The 13,049-nt window shown below is 39.6% G+C and overlaps 1 protein-coding gene across 14 annotated transcripts in view; it reads left to right on the top strand.

Annotated features, from left to right (window-relative positions):
• sema4d (sema domain, immunoglobulin domain (Ig), transmembrane domain (TM) and short cytoplasmic domain, (semaphorin) 4D) overlaps positions 1-13,049 on the top strand; it is a 44,026-nt gene that overhangs the window by 28,096 nt on the left and 2,881 nt on the right. For 11 of the 14 annotated variants that reach the window (XM_072714615.1, XM_023792089.2, XM_023792093.2 and 8 more), the window contains 14 exons: positions 75-208; positions 1,027-1,172; positions 1,421-1,483; positions 1,758-1,856; positions 1,943-2,036; positions 2,225-2,341; positions 2,535-2,686; positions 3,223-3,398; positions 3,491-3,647; positions 4,998-5,220; positions 5,585-5,700; positions 6,090-6,259; positions 6,451-6,497; positions 7,700-9,978. In XM_072714615.1, coding sequence (XP_072570716.1) covers positions 75-208; positions 1,027-1,172; positions 1,421-1,483; positions 1,758-1,856; positions 1,943-2,036; positions 2,225-2,341; positions 2,535-2,686; positions 3,223-3,398; positions 3,491-3,647; positions 4,998-5,220; positions 5,585-5,700; positions 6,090-6,259; positions 6,451-6,497; positions 7,700-8,667 — 2,662 coding nt within the window. In that variant the 3' untranslated portion in view covers positions 8,668-9,978. Of the gene's footprint in view, positions 1-74; positions 209-1,026; positions 1,173-1,420; positions 1,484-1,757; positions 1,857-1,942; positions 2,037-2,224; positions 2,342-2,534; positions 2,687-3,222; positions 3,399-3,490; positions 3,648-4,997; positions 5,221-5,584; positions 5,701-6,089; positions 6,260-6,450; positions 6,498-7,699; positions 9,979-10,049; positions 10,236-10,393; positions 10,725-12,389; positions 12,603-12,786; positions 12,879-13,049 lie in introns of those variants that run through there. The other 3 variants (XR_011992412.1, XM_072714617.1, XM_072714619.1) reach the window with 3 other exon arrangements.

Here is a 13,049-nt window from a genome sequence, read left to right as displayed (position 1 = left end):
AAATAGTCTCCCTCTGTCACGTTCTCCGCTTCTCTCTGTTACTCTGTATCAGCGTGTTTGTGTTCTTTTTCCAGAGGAAACCTCACAGTGCCTAAAATCCAAGAGTCCAATATGGCATTTGGTGTCCTTGGGGTGTTCCTGGGGTTACTGCTGGAGGTGTCAACGCACGGACCCTCCAGTGTTCCCAGGATGTCATGGAAACATCAAGGTAAAAAGAGAACGCTCTTGTTTTTTTCTGTAGGAAATATCTATAATGAAAGATTGGTACAGAAGGAAAATAGAATGACAGTGTGATAAATTTTCTACAGTATGCCTGTACACTGGGTTCAGCAGTCCTGCTTTTGTGCTTCAGCTCATTAAATGTGATGCAGTTAATGACATGCTTCTTGGTTGACCAAATGTTTTTCTTAAACCAGCCAAAAAGGTTTTCACACATTTGGTTAAATGTTATAACAGTGCTAGCTGTTAATCTCTGTCTAAAAGTTTTTGGAACAAATTTATAATTTATGTTGTTTTGATTATGCGGCTATATCCGCTGACCGTAGACTGGAAAAAGGATAGTGGATTTCTAAGAACTGTGAAGAATAATGCGACTAAGAACAAAACCACCAGTAAATATCGTATACGAACAGCTTCAGTCTGAGTGATGCAGTTTACATGCGCGTGTTTGCAGCTCAGGCTTTTCGCTGCTAATCTCAGTGACTGCTGCTTACCGGTTGTTCAGATGAAAACTTTCAGCAGGTTCGCAGTAAATCATTGTGATTTGAAAAGGGTATAATGATGGAGACAATCGCAGGCTGAATAGACGACTGCTGCCTGGCAACCAGAAGCACATGTGTAATAGAAGAGTTTTTGACCTGTCTTCATTTCTCTCTGAGTACAGGGCTGCTCCTCATTTAGTTGTTTTGTTTTCTTGTGTATTTTTGGGTGGGGGAGGAAGGTTATTTTTGTACAAAGTGTAAATATGCTGTTAAATCAATGTTTTCATAGAAGAATTTTTTTTTTTCTTTTCCCCCTTTTCGACAGAACTTGATTTAATAGAATTCTCGGAACCGGGGATTTTTAACTATTCCACCCTTTTGTTGAATGAAGATGAAGCAGTGCTTTATGTGGGAGCGCGGGAGGCCGTATTCGAACTAAGCATGAGAAATGTGTCCGTCAAGAAAAATAAGGTGTGATTTATTCTGATATTAGTATATGAAATGAATATAAATTTTGCCAAGCAGTACTTTTGTCATATTCATCCCCAGTTCTACATCACACTGCAGATTATACCTTTCAAGTTCTTTGTGTGTATAAATTTAAAAAATATATATATGCATATGATAATACTGATAGTCAATGAAGATAACACTTTGATTTTTGTTGACATTTGGTATGAGAATTTTATGTACATTTGATAAAAGGTTTTTTATTGCAGGTGATATGGAAGGTCCCAGACACGCATATGACTATGTGTATTCAAAAAGGAAAATCTAAAGAGGTACGCTCCCCTTTTCCCCAACATTTTATGAATCCGAGAAACTAAAAACAAAATGCAGAGACCTGAAGAGAAGTGGCAGTGTTTTTAATGATGTTTTCTTTCATTAGCATGCCCCTTTCTGCCATGTTGTTGCTGTTTTTCATATTTTTTTTGTTATTGATAATGTATTTGAAATGGTATGTTTTCAGTTTACATGGTCAGTACGGTGGGTGCGAGAGTTGGTTAAAATATGAACAGACATCTTAAGGGTGTTGTGTATTTGTGTATCTTGCAGACAGACTGCCTTAACTACATTCGCGTTCTCCAAATGCTCGATGACAGCAGCCTCTACGTTTGTGGGACACATGCTTTTCAGCCTGTCTGCGACTTTCTGGTAACCTCTCCGAGAAATTATCCTAGATGGCGTTTCCTTTTTCTCTTGAACATTTCTCTTGAACAGTCCTCTCTCTCCGTTGTTAGTCTCTCAAAGACTTTAAATTGCAAAAGAAACAAGAGGATGGCAGAGGAAAATGCCCCTTTGACCCCGAGCAGAGTTTTACTACGGTTATGGTTGGTAAGTTGCTTTCTCTGTGTCAGCTCAGCTTGTTTTAATGCCTGTAATGAAAATATGTCCGAGGCAAAACTAATTGATGGGGGAGACGAGAAAACAAGGCAAGCCATTGTGTTCTCTGTCAGTCTTGCCAGATTTTCTTTAGGAGACTTTAGAATATAACTAGTAAGTTCTGTTTGTCTTATTTTTAGATGGAGAGCTGTACTCTGGAACGGCATACAACTTTTTGGGAAGTGAACCAATCATTTCCAGATATTCTCATTCTCAAAGTCTGCTGCGCACAGAGTACTCAACATCCTGGCTAAATGGTAGGAGGCCTTGCCATGAGTTAGGGGCGTGAAATTTTAAGTGGGGATTTTGCAATGGGGAAAGTCTCAAGGTCTGCATTTATACCAATGTGTGAGACCTCACAAAGTGTTTCCTAATCTTGGCTGAATCGCTGCTGCAGCTTTGTGCACTGATAGGAATGGGAATTAACCCTTTTTTTGCCTTTCTGTCTAGAGCCCAGTTTTGTTTACGCGGATGTTATTAGGGAGGGAAAGAACAGTCCGGATGGTGATGACGACAAGATCTACTACTTCTTCACAGAGGTGTCTGTGGAGTACGAGTTCTTTGGCAAGCTGCTCATACCAAGGATAGCTCGGGTTTGCAAGGTCAGGACGTGTCACTGGTCATATGCCTTGCTCACAAGTCTTTGGTTGGCTACCTTTGAATAATGGAGTAGAAATGTGTATATTTCCACATGTACAGGCAGTCCCTGGGTTAAGAAAGCCTATTATATGAAAGATTCAGGTTAAATACAGTGGTTCATAATAACGAACGCACACGCACTACTTCGTGACCCTCGTTAAACATGGTGTGGCTTCAGTGGTAGGTCAGCTCAAGGTACAGTACAGTAACCTATGTAGTTACTTTTGCTATTGTATAATACACCTATTAATAATTTTATTATTGTGTACTGTATTTTTCTGATTTGCCTACGAGTTTGACTTAGACTTAAACAGAACTCATTTGTAACCTGGGTATTTACCTGTATTTACCACTCTGCCCATTGAAACTTATCTGGATTTATCCCACTGTAAAAATCACGAGTGATTATTCCATCGTCTTTAATGCTTGTCCTGTTTTGGGCCGTTTATTATGATAAATATAATAAACAAACTGCCTGTTATGATGCCTGTTATGGCAGGGTGATCTTGGAGGGCAGAGAACATTGCAGAAGAAGTGGACAACTTTCCTAAAGGCTAAATTGGTCTGTTCCATGCCTGAGCTCAACTTTGTGTTCAACGTGGTCCATGACGTGTTTGTTCTGAAGATGGACGACTGGAAAGAGAGCATAATTTATGGCGTTTTCACATCACAGTGGTGAGTAGTGTCAATGTGAGAACGTGATGAAGGATGTTGATTTGTAGATTTTTTTTTTATTTCTTTCTAATGGAACATTTCTTCTGAATCAGGGGAAACGTTGGTTTGTCGGCAGTGTGCGCGTACAACATGTCAACAGTAGAAGATGTGTTTTCAAAGGGAAAGTACATGCAAAAAGCGACTGTGGAGCAGTCCCACACAAAGTGGGTGAGATTTAATGGAATCACTCCAAGTCCTCGTCCTGGGGCGGTAAGAGTTTCATGCATTGTGATATTTAACTATAATCATGCTACACGCTCATGCTACACGCTCATGCTACACGCTCATGCTACACGCTCATGCTACACGCTCATGCTACACGCACACACAGACACACACAAATTCAGTTGCAGTAAAATAGCACTTCACAAACCAGATTCATTAGCAAATTGGTAAGGCAAAGTCAGGTCAACAAAACCTTTTTTGGGAGGGTCAATATGGCTCTAAGCCACACAACTTGCTTGTTCATGCATGGTGGAATACTCATTAGCAAGAGTAATTATAGTTTCAGTCAGTTAATATAGCCAGGTTGCTACACAGCTCATGTTTAACAAATGATGTTAGTGAGATCAGTGGAATGAAAACAAGATGATGAAAGGTCTTTTAGTGTAAATTTTAACATTGGCTGTTTGTCAGGACAGTATTGGCACTTTTACACTCGCACTGCCGCTAAGAACCAAACCGTACCACGAACTGACGGTTTTCCATTGTAAATTGTCTGAGCCGTACCCGCCATCTGATTGGTTGAAATGCACGGAGATACTGGTGTTCTGCACATGGATTATCTGAAGAAAAAGAGTGTATTCTATATATTATTCATTATTAGTGGTATTGCACATCACAATGTATTGATGCATTCCCAATAACTCGGAACTCGAAAATTTCTGACTACCTACTTAAAGTACTATAGAACAACTGAAATTACGATGTACACCATGTGAACAGTAGATAAGCGTCTCTCCGGTTGCTCCCCAAACCCGGCAGCGCTTTTATTGATCCTCCTGCAGTGGAAAACTGAAGCGAGCTGGAGCCTAACTAGTCTGTAACTAGTCTCTCTTCACGGTACGGCTCAGTTCCTGTATGTCAGTGGAAAAATGCCATGATTCTCTCTTAAATTCTTATATTCTCTGTTACTATGAAGGGCAGTCATGTAATGTTGCAAACAGTGATGTAATGTGGGGGGAAAATAAATCTGAAGCGGAAAACATGTTGGGGGACTGATGGAATGTATGAAACCTAAAGCTGTTTCAGAAAGAAGTTTTCTGAATCTGAAAAATCTCTTTTCATTTTTTTTTTCTATGTACTTCTGTAATTTACTTGTGGTTTTAATTAGTCATGCATGGATGAATGTATATGAAAAAGTTTTTTTAAAAGTTTTATAAAGCATTTGATTAATTAAAGACTAGTAGTGATTGCTTTAGGTTTCCTTTCAACTTAGAATTTTGTTTCGGCAGTGGTGTCTAGTTTTTATATATATATATATATATATATATATATATATATATATATATATATATATATATATATGGAGACTTCATGAATTTTTCTTTTTTTTTCTAGTGTATCAACAATAATAATCGAATGCAGAACATCAACAGCTCTCTTCACCTGCCAGATAAAACATTACAGTTCATTAAGGATCACCCACTGTTAGAAGACCCTGTTCTTCCGATAGGGAACGGACCCAGGCTTATTGCCAAGGACGTGAACTACACCCAGATTGCTGTCGAGAGGGTGCAGGCCCTGGATACTAACCTGTATGATGTCATCTTCACTGCAACTGGTGAGTTACTGTCAACTGTTTTAGTATTTTGGTTTGTATTAGTAGTAAAAATTTTATTTTGTACAAGAACAGTGCTGGACATGTCAGGTCCAGGAGCTACAAATCCAGACCTAGATTTTATTTCTGCCAATCAGTCGAGCATAAAGAGTCACAGTCACAGAGAACTCACCTGGTTGGTAGAAACAAAATCTTGGTCTGGATTTGTAGTTTCTGGACCTGAAAAGCCCAACGCTGTGTAAGAACTTGGTTGATTGGCAATGTGAGAATGTAACTTTGCTGAACTTGAGAAATATTAATTAATCATCTGGCTTTTTGTGCATTTTCTGAGTGTTTGTACAAATCGTTCATTTTTGGTTTGCCATAGATAAAGGATTCTTGTACAAATCTGTAATTTACGGGAACGAAGTGCATACTGTTGAAGAAGTACAGCTTCTCCGTAATTCTGAACCCATAAAGACTTTGCTGCTTTCTTCTCAGGGGGTAAGTGAAGATGTTACATTGTATGGTTTTTAAAAAGATTTTTGTACTATTTTAAGGCCTGTCTTCCTTTTTGATGGGGGATTAAAATGTACAGTTGAGCCCACTGAACATTGTGGAATTTAAATTATAAGTTCTTTGAAGGTATAGACTATGAATTTTAAGAATGAAATGTATCGAAATAATCATTAAGATGTATGATTCATATTTTGCTGAACAGGATGATTGCTAAATGTGAAACGTGGGATTTTTGAAGTGGGGTCACCAAGTCTGGCTCAGAACGGGAACCAAAATTGTCTTTTGAGAACCATTTACTCGCTTATTTTTTCCTGGGGTGTATGTGTGAAATGTGTTTATGAAAGAGAATGCTGAATTGCAAATTCTATTTGCAGAGATTCCTGTATGCCGGCTCTGACACTGGGGTAGTGCAAGCCCCCACGGCCTTCTGCGAGAAGTATTCCTCTTGTGAGGACTGTCTACTGGCCCGGGACCCCTACTGCGCTTGGGACACCGATGCCATGGCTTGTGTCAACATATTCCAGGAGCTGAACACAGCACAATGGTATATTTGTTAATTGAAGTAAAAACATGATGGAAAGTTAGACTTAACCAATCAATTTACAGTTTAACTTTATTCTTTTAATTGGAATGAAAGGTTTCTTTTACTTTGATACAATAATCTACTTTTTGGAAAAGCTGATGAAACTCTGCTTATTATAAACATTGCTATGTACTAAAACATATATTTTACAGGAGCCTGGTACAGAGTCTTAATGGTGATGCTGACAGTTGTCCTAAAGGTATGTCTTCGATTTTAGCTAAAAGTATACAATAGATTTTAGAAAAATCACGAATATACGAGACTGTTTGTCTCTGTAAATGTCTTGGTATTAGAACGGATGCCTTGTCATCAGCAACAAAACAGGAATAAGATTTTATGACTTGAAAACCTGCTACTTACGCCCTCCAATACTGCGTACTTTTTGAAAGTCATTATTATAGATGCTTTCTCAATGATTTCTCCTTGTTAGCAGAGCGTAATATAACATGTTTAAATAGGGCTGTGAATCACTATAATACAGGGGTGGCCAATCTTATCTGCAAAGGGCCAGCGTGTATGCAGGTTTTTGGGATAACTTTTAGGTCATCAAACCCTGGCTGAAGTGTCCTCACACCTATCAGTCCCCTAATTAGTAATCTAATTAGGGATTTGCCGTGAAAACCCACATATCAAACATCCCTTTATGGATAACATTGCCTACCCATGGATTAAAAAAAAAACTGCAGTGTTTTCTGTGATTAATAGCGATGAATCACACCGATTATTAAAGTTTATAATACTAAATATTTATACATTGAATATGGGTCATGGTCACACTCATTACTGTAACATTAATTTTCACTAATTTTTTAAATTCATTTGAAGACAGACTGAAAACATACAAGTTCATTATCTATAATGCTGGTTATGCCTCTGGGGTGTAACCTTATTTCTGTACTAAACAAAAGTATTTCATCAAGCAGTGCAGGAGTTGCTGAGATGAGGGAAAAAAAGATAAAACTAACAAATACAATAGAGCAAAAATATACATCTTGTCATACAACTTGATTGCTTATTGTGGGTTACCGGCAATAAAGCTGAAAAAATAATGCAACGCATTAATGCATTGAATTTTCAAATCCATAAAGTAATTTTAGTGTGATTTTATGTATTTGTAAAATGCAAAATATCTTATTCATTTGGCTTGCTGTTCCTATAGCTCTACAGTTATGTACTGGTTGTATTATTTTTAATATTTATAAATTAGCTTTGCCAGCCTTGATCTTCACTCGGTGATTGTATTCATATTGCCTGTGTCTTGACAGTGGGCAGTGGGACGGAGGAGGTTAAGGGGGGAGTGGGCGGGGTTTATACATCTTACATGACTGGCTGATTAACTGGGACTTCCTTCTCTCTCCCCCATTCTCCAATTCTTTCACATTCTGGTGCTCATGAACACAGTAAAGATGCTCTCCAAGGAGGAATACCACCGCATTTCAGTAAAGCCAGGTAGCTCTGTAGAGTTACCATGCCTCATCAGGTCTAACCTGGGACAGGCTGTTTGGAAGGTCAATGGCAGCATGTTAACCGACGCCTCCAGGTTCTACTTGATGAGCGAGAGCGGCTTGCTGATCTACAGCGTGGCTAATGAAGACCAAGGCCTCTATGAGTGTTGGTCCATAGAGTGGGGCGGGGGACGGAATTTCACCCGCCTGGTCGCGGGCTACGTCTTGACTTTGGAATCTTTCGCGAACACATCCTATTCCGGCACTTTTAGCTCCAGTGCTGCCCATAAGTCTTCTACAGCTACTGAAGGTAATGGCGAGTTTACGGAACCTGCGTTAACCACCGCTGCAACCAGCATTACTACCTTAATCATGCCACCGCGGCCTGCCACATCACTAACACCGTCACCCAGCAGTACGGTTAAGTTTTCGCCGAAGCATTTCTTCCCCAGCACTGGCCCTCCACACCTGGCAACCCATGATCTGGAGCCACGTGACCCTTCTGCCGAGTACCTACTGCATGACAACAGCAATGCCCTACTCTTCCTCTTCCTCCTCTTCTTCCTCCTCTTCCTGATCGTTGTCAGCTACAACTGTTACATGCAGTTCCTCCCTGCTCCGTGCCTGAAGGTGCGAGCCGCTCTGCTGGTGGGGAAGAGAAAGTCCCAGCCGGAGTATGCGGCCTGCGAGGCAGGCTTGATGGAGCACGTGATGGAGAAGCTGGACTCCACGGAGCAGTGTCACCAGAATGGAGCTCGGCAGAAGGTTCTCAGGGACACGGGCTATGAAACGGAGCCAGACTGCAGTAATGGCAACACACTCTTGCCAGAGTGTACAGATGAGGGCTTATCAGTAGACAAGCCCTTTGATGTTGTCTGTGAATCCCAGCCCATTGAATATGCTGATGCAGATGCTCCATGTTGATAAATACTTGCATTATCCTTCAAAAATTGTTGTAAATTTTAATGTACCTAATATATGGGTTCCTAATATCTGTCGCACATACCCCTACCTATAGATAGTCACGTATCTACATGCATTTCTGCATGCAGAAAATAATTTTATGAGTCTTGATAAGGACTTTGCTGTATATTTCACTGTCTACTTTTAAATTGGTTTTTCATACCACTTCTGATTAAATGTCAATGGTATGCTAAACACTTAATTTCTTACAGTGGTGCAAACATATTTTAAACCAACATTGTTTATCAGTAAGTTCAGTTTTTATTCCAAATTGGAAACAAAGTTTACCAAATTGGTAAGTTGGTAGATGTTTACCATATTGAAGTTCTGTAGTGTTTTATAGTATGGGGAAGGAATTACTTCAAGCTGTCTGTGCAGTCAGAATGACCAGTACTTTAAGCTGAATTTTTTGTAGGCTGAATGCTTGCTATTTTTTTTTTCCATTTTATTTTTGTAATTCTCAGGGATCTTGATGTACTTGATCTTTTATTTTCTGTCTGTGATTCACTAAACTGTTAATTCAGAGCCGCTGAAGTGCATTTGCATACTCTTGGGGTGATTTAGAGCATGATTTATGACGTCTAAATAAATGATGAGTGTAGAAATGTAGTATTATGCTGGAGACAAGTGACTGAAAAGATTTCTATTCCTGTGAAAATGAAATCTGGAATTTAAATGCCCAAAATCCCCCCAAGTGACATTTAATATACACATTAATGACTGCCTTGCAGTTGGGGACATTGCATCACAATGCTTAACCATGTACAATGCTTTTTGTGGTTGTTATAACCTTTGCGTGTTACTGTTAGAAAATGCTGGATGTGATTGGTCTGACCAAAATACTGGGCAAACCTGTCTAACCACAACATGAGGTTCCAGTGTATTGATCTAACATTCCAGAACATTTTTTTTTTTTTTTTTTAAGGACCAGTAATGATGTGAGTGTATATATGATTTAAGTTTTAGATCACGGGTAGGAAACCCTGATCCTGCAGTGCCGGTATTTTCCATCCTACCTGATGAGTTGCTATCTGCCTGACATCAGGTGTGGTTCATCAGAGACCAGGTAGGATAGAAAAACCTGCTGGACGCTGGCACTCCAGGATCAGCGCTGCCTCCCCCTGATGTAGATCATCCTGTACTTGTAAAAGGAAAGAACAGCTTATGTGTAGTGTGTGGGTTGATCCTTCTGCTTGAGTGAGGCAGCCTCGTCAGCCCCCTTATCCTCCACTGACCGCTCCTTCCCTTTCTGTTTCACATCCTTGTGAAGTTCATGACCTCTGTCCTCAGTGCACTTTCCTGTTTCTCTCCCATTTTGGGCCTCGCACCATCTCCGCTCCCAGCACCCCTTGTATCACCCTCTCCTGCCGACATCTCATCCCCGTCACCTCCCAAGAGCCCTCCTTCCCTCCCTTCCTCCTCCTCCTCCTCCTCCTCCTTGGGGGTGCGGCTGCTACCCCCTCTTCTGAGTGACCAGGCTGTTGGGATTCATGCCCAGGAGGCCTTCCTGCTCTTCTGCCTGGCCTTGGGTAAGTGGTGCCTGTGAACACCCCCTGCCCAGCTGTGTTTTGCATGCAGCCCCCCCACCCCACCCTCCTCTCCCACTAAGGAGTCTTCAGTGTCGCAACCTGAGCCTCTCCTTGTGAGCAGCGCTCTGCTCTCCTTTGTTCTTCATCCTTTTTCCCAGTTCGGATGCAACAAGACTGAACAGTTAACTCCACACGGACTAAGTCAGAAGAAAATACCTTTTATTTTAATGGTTCAAAGAAAGTATAATTGAAAAAGCATGGAATATTTTTATGAAAACAATGTAAGTGTGTGTTTTACTATACATGTCACACCCTCTCTTCCTTGCAACCTGCCTGATCCATAAAAAGTTAACTCTGCTACAAACCTTACCACAGCATGTGGGTGTACAGTGTAAATATTTGTTCTGTATATTTTGCAAAATGTATATAAATCTTTAAACATTTTTGGATTGGTTTTGGTAGTAGGACAAATAAATTTTGTAATTCCAATTGTGTTAAATATTGTTTATTTACCGAGTATCCCCTTCATCAGATATGGTGGTGCACAGGAGGAAGAGTAACACAATCAGTGCAGAAAGGTGACAACTGAACATAGTAAATCCCCAATACAGCAGACAATGGTTTTGTAAATTCAACAGATGTTTCATTGATGTTATGCTTATAATCTAATGTTGCTTCAAAATGTAAAATCACAAATACATATTTTCCAGTATTGATTAAAATGAGAGATTTGGGTGAGGTTCGTGTTGATTACACATTTTAGTTTGGTTCTTAAAATAAGAATCATTTAATTATGTCCATTTTAGGTAAGAGCTGCAAATTATTGAATCATTCATTTTAGAATACACATTTGGATTCTGTGAACTAAAATGTTCTTGCATTATCATATATATTCAACAATTAATCTCCTCTGACTAAAAGGTATGTATATTTTGAAATTTGCATAGGATCTCTCCCTTGTGTGCAATTTAAGCCGCTATTGCAACCTTAGGCTTCAGAGTAAAATAACTATTGCCGCTGCCCCTAAGTAAAATTAGTTTTTATAGGTGGTTAATCTCAGAAGGTTTCATTTTACAGACCATACGAGAGGGGAAGGTGCTTTTTTGGGAAAGAGACCACAAACGCTTCCAGAGCCACTGTTACACGAGACTCTTAAAAGATTAATTCTATGTTATATTTTTCCCAGATAAAGTTTGCACATTGTTTTTTTTTAGCATTTTCTTTGCCATAATCGTATCCCAGAATTTCTTGAACAAATACAAACCAACTGTCCAGTAAGATACTGCACATTGTCTTATTAGTTTATTTCTCACTGTGAATATACATATCTTGTGCCTGCTTGCACTGTAAAATTATTAGTTTTTTTTCCATTTAACAACATAACTAGCAAAATACATGTTTAAATTCACTTTATTGGTGCTTTGAGTAGCAAGCTAGTTAAAATGTAAAACTTCAAGTCTTGTTTATTTTTCTTGTTCTACATTAAAGATAGAATCAATGCTGATGATAGGCCTTGGTAGCCTCACAGAAGTAGTGACTGGCTGTATCAGGTGATTGGCTTAAGTCTCTGTGTTCTTTCAGTACATTCACACAATTCTCACATTACATACTTTGATGGGGCATGAGAACTAGAATGTCCTTGTTTGCTGGATGAACTGAATAAGGCTTGGATTCAGCTTGTCAGGAACTACTGTGTGTAATATATGTGTGAACTGAAATGTAAATGAAAGTCAAAAGGAATATTGTTTTTTTTTTTTTTTAAAGTAGTACAGTTGAATTTTTCAGTACTTACTGGTATTTCAGGCAGTCTTGCTACAGTAGACCGTGTTTCTTCCGTGAAATAACTTACCTTCAATAAGCGCTTCATTAAAGTCAGAATTCACAAGGTATAGTATAGTTTCTATAAAAAGAAAGGTGTCAGACTATAAAATTGTGAGCAATTACTTAGACCAGCCAGCAGCTTCAAACTAATCTGGATTGGTGTCTGACTTGTTAGGTTTGTGTGTCTGTGTGTGTTTGTGAGCATGAATGCCTTGTGATGGCCTGACTTCCCAGGATAGACTCACTGCAACCCTATACTGGATATGCAGCAAAGGTATGAAAATGAATGAAATTAAGCATCAATACTATTTTTAAGCGCTATTTATTCTCCAGGTCCGAGTGATCTTCACATTCACTGGCAGGTGAACGGGCAGAGGCTAGAAGCACCTGTCAAAGAGTACAGGCACAGTGTGACACAGTGGGAAGTTTTCCTGAGCAGCTGGCTGAGACAGGAGGTGCTGGAAAAGGACTCCGAGTTCCAGTGCACTGCCACATCCCATGTAGGGAATGAAACCACTAAAACTGTCATCAGCCTCAGCAGCAGAGGTAGGCTGACTGTTTATTTGCATTCATTTGTATCAAATCATACATACGAAAATTAGGAACTGTTTTCTGTGCCAAATCTAGGCCAAGCTATGCAAAGACTTGCATAATGCCCTGTCATGCCTAGCAGTTCAAAACTTCAGAACTGTCTGTTGGTTTTTTTTTCTTGTTTCCGTTTTATTAATAGATGAGGACAGTGCTCCAGCTAATGCCTTGAGCCAGTGGAAAAGTGCGCTGTCCCACCATGAAAAGCTGTTGCAGAGCTGGAAGAAAGCTTGGGTACGCTCGGTTGCATTGCTCAAGTTTTTTTCCTCCTTTGCCACATTTTGAATGAGCTCCTCAAAGACCTTCACTTATATGGCTCTGTTCTGTTTACGCATATGTGACTGATGAAATTTACTGAGATTTAGTCCAGAGATAACAACATTTTCCTCATAGCAACTTTTAGTT

Source organism: Paramormyrops kingsleyae, chromosome 7 (genome assembly GCF_048594095.1).
Source record: "Paramormyrops kingsleyae isolate MSU_618 chromosome 7, PKINGS_0.4, whole genome shotgun sequence".
NCBI classification, from domain to species: Eukaryota; Metazoa; Chordata; class Actinopteri; order Osteoglossiformes; family Mormyridae; genus Paramormyrops; species Paramormyrops kingsleyae.
This window is presented reverse-complemented; position numbering and strand designations above follow the sequence as displayed.